The sequence below is a fragment of the Fusarium odoratissimum genome, assembly GCF_000260195.1.
Source record: "Fusarium odoratissimum NRRL 54006 unplaced genomic scaffold supercont1.198, whole genome shotgun sequence".
Taxonomy (NCBI): domain Eukaryota; kingdom Fungi; phylum Ascomycota; class Sordariomycetes; order Hypocreales; family Nectriaceae; genus Fusarium; species Fusarium odoratissimum.
The window spans coordinates 1,374-3,456 of NW_022158884.1; the positions used below are offsets into that span (position 1 = coordinate 1,374).

Here is a 2,083-nt window from a genome sequence, read left to right on the forward strand (position 1 = left end):
GCAACATAGTTGAGAGTTTACTTGTACTTGCTATCAAGACAAATCTACCTCCTGGCCCAACCCCCTTCCCTCCCTTGATGTTTCATCAGCGGCTCCCCTGGATTGAATGATGACGTTCAAGTCGCTCTGTAGTACTTAAGTTGCGCACACTGCGGGCTTAATTGACTCGGTCCTTCTTACGTCTTGATTTTTTTCACAGCAACAACTCTTTTCCTTACTGCTGCGGTATAAGGGCTTGCATTCAGAACCTCGTCTTGACTACGCCAATAGGCAAAGTTTCACTAGGGTTGAACCACTGGCATATTCCTTTACCCCAGAATAGACCAATCAAGTTTTCTATGTCTACGATATTCCGATTTGGAAGGGGTGAGAGCAGCTATAGATAGTAAGTATAAGGCTGATCCGGCATCCCTTGGGCTCTACCAGCGTGAAGGTCTTAATCATTTATCTTAATCAAAATGCCTGAAGACTTCGTTTTCTTTAAGCAGCTCCCGCCTGAGCTGAGGATCAGGATCTGGAGATATGCTCTGCCGCCGGCAAGCCCCGGAGTTCACTTCTTTCGTCTCTTAAATGCCGGCAAAGCTCGAGTGAATCGCTATGGCATTCTGTTGAGTAACTGGCCAAAGGATCACTACCTCATGCCCCCAACATGGCCTGTCAGTCCTTTCCCAAACACCTCTAGCGATTCGAGGAAAGAGATGGAGTCGCATTTAGGTGGTAACCCTTCTTCGTACGTAACCGGTCTGAATCTGCGGAAGACATGCAGAGAGTCCCGTTACGCCGCTTGTCTAGAGGAGAGGCAGAGGCGAAGTGGCGCTTGTGGGCTGTTAAGTCAAGGCTCAACTTGGATTGCCACGGGACGCAAAACATCGTATTCATTGACTTCCGGAGAAATTGATTTAAGGGAACATTCACACATTTTGTGCGCTCCAGATGACCTCGTTATCTTTCAGCTTCATCCTCTCGAATCGGCGTCCTTTACTCCATGCAACAATAGACCAGAGGCAGGCTTGGGGAAGTGGGGCCTCGGGATGCGGCATATTGGCTGGGAGTATCACGCCGACTGGTTCTCCAACAGGAGGATATGCCCATCCACCGACATTCTGAACTTCCTGTGTTCATGCGCCTTGCAAGGCGCAAGGGCTGGCAATCTAGAGACAATATGGATAGTGAACTACAACATCAAACGAAAACAGTGGGTGCCTTCAACAAAAACAACAAACGCCCAGGCCGATATGCATGTTTTCAAGATGGATAAGTATCGACTTGTAGAAGTCGACTACAAAGATTGGCGCCGCTTGCCACGAGAAGAGGCTACATGGGAAGAAGTTTCGGAAAACCCAGAAGAAGACGCAACCAACACTTTCTTACCGTTCGTTAACTTTCTTCAAGGCTTGATCTCACTTCTGATTGGGCATCGCCAAGCTCTTCGACCGCATCCCGTTCGTGTTGGAATCTTGGCATGTGAGATGTATTAAGATAGGGGGGCTTCAGCGAGCTTTTCTGTTCTCTTCTTCTTTTGATTTCTATCATGCTGTTTTAAGTCCAGGTATTGCTTCATGGATCATGGAAGGATGGAGAGACGCGTTCCATCTAATCAATTAATCTACGTCGGTAGGAGGCTCTAGATCGTCGCCAACCCGCTTGACCCGTGGTTACAAAGACCTTCTGCACCTTGGTTATAGTATTAGACACGCCATAACCTGGTTCCGAACCATGTCCTTGCCATAGGTACCTGACACCATCAAATCAATCCTAGCTTTAGTGTTAAGATATCTCGCAGGGATAAAAGGATACCCCACTTTCGGTCATAGCGAGTTCACAGTGAGTGCACAGCCGAGTTCACGCCGAGTTCACAGCGACTTCACAGCGACATCACAGTGAGTTCACTGCCGAGTTCACTTGGCTAGAGAGGTCCCAAGCGGCGGAGAATTCTTTGATTGGGTCACCTAGCCCTGCATTGTTTTGTTGCCTAATCCCCAACCTTCTCGCATTCCATACTCGTCATGTGACCTACGCGATGCATGGTGCCGTATTGCATTGCGAGATAAAAATGGAAAACGTAGGGTAAAAAAAGGAAAGT

At 48.1% G+C, this 2,083-nt stretch overlaps 1 protein-coding gene across 1 annotated transcript; it reads left to right on the forward strand.

The window, feature by feature from the left end:
- Nucleotides 1-203: 203 nt before the first annotated feature.
- On the forward strand, nucleotides 204-1,781 carry FOIG_16814 (uncharacterized protein). The gene is made up of 2 exons (XM_031218292.1): nucleotides 204-385; nucleotides 469-1,781. The coding sequence occupies exon 2, from the start codon at nucleotides 639-641 to the stop codon at nucleotides 1,476-1,478; it is 840 nt and encodes a 279-aa protein (XP_031051994.1). The 5' UTR covers nucleotides 204-385; nucleotides 469-638; the 3' UTR covers nucleotides 1,479-1,781.
- The last annotated feature ends 302 nt before the right edge of the window (nucleotides 1,782-2,083 follow it).

Coding starts and splice junctions, on each gene's coding strand:
- FOIG_16814 (XM_031218292.1), top strand. CDS start 639: ATGCCCCCAACATGGCCTGTCAGTCCTTTCCCAAACACCTCTAGCGAT.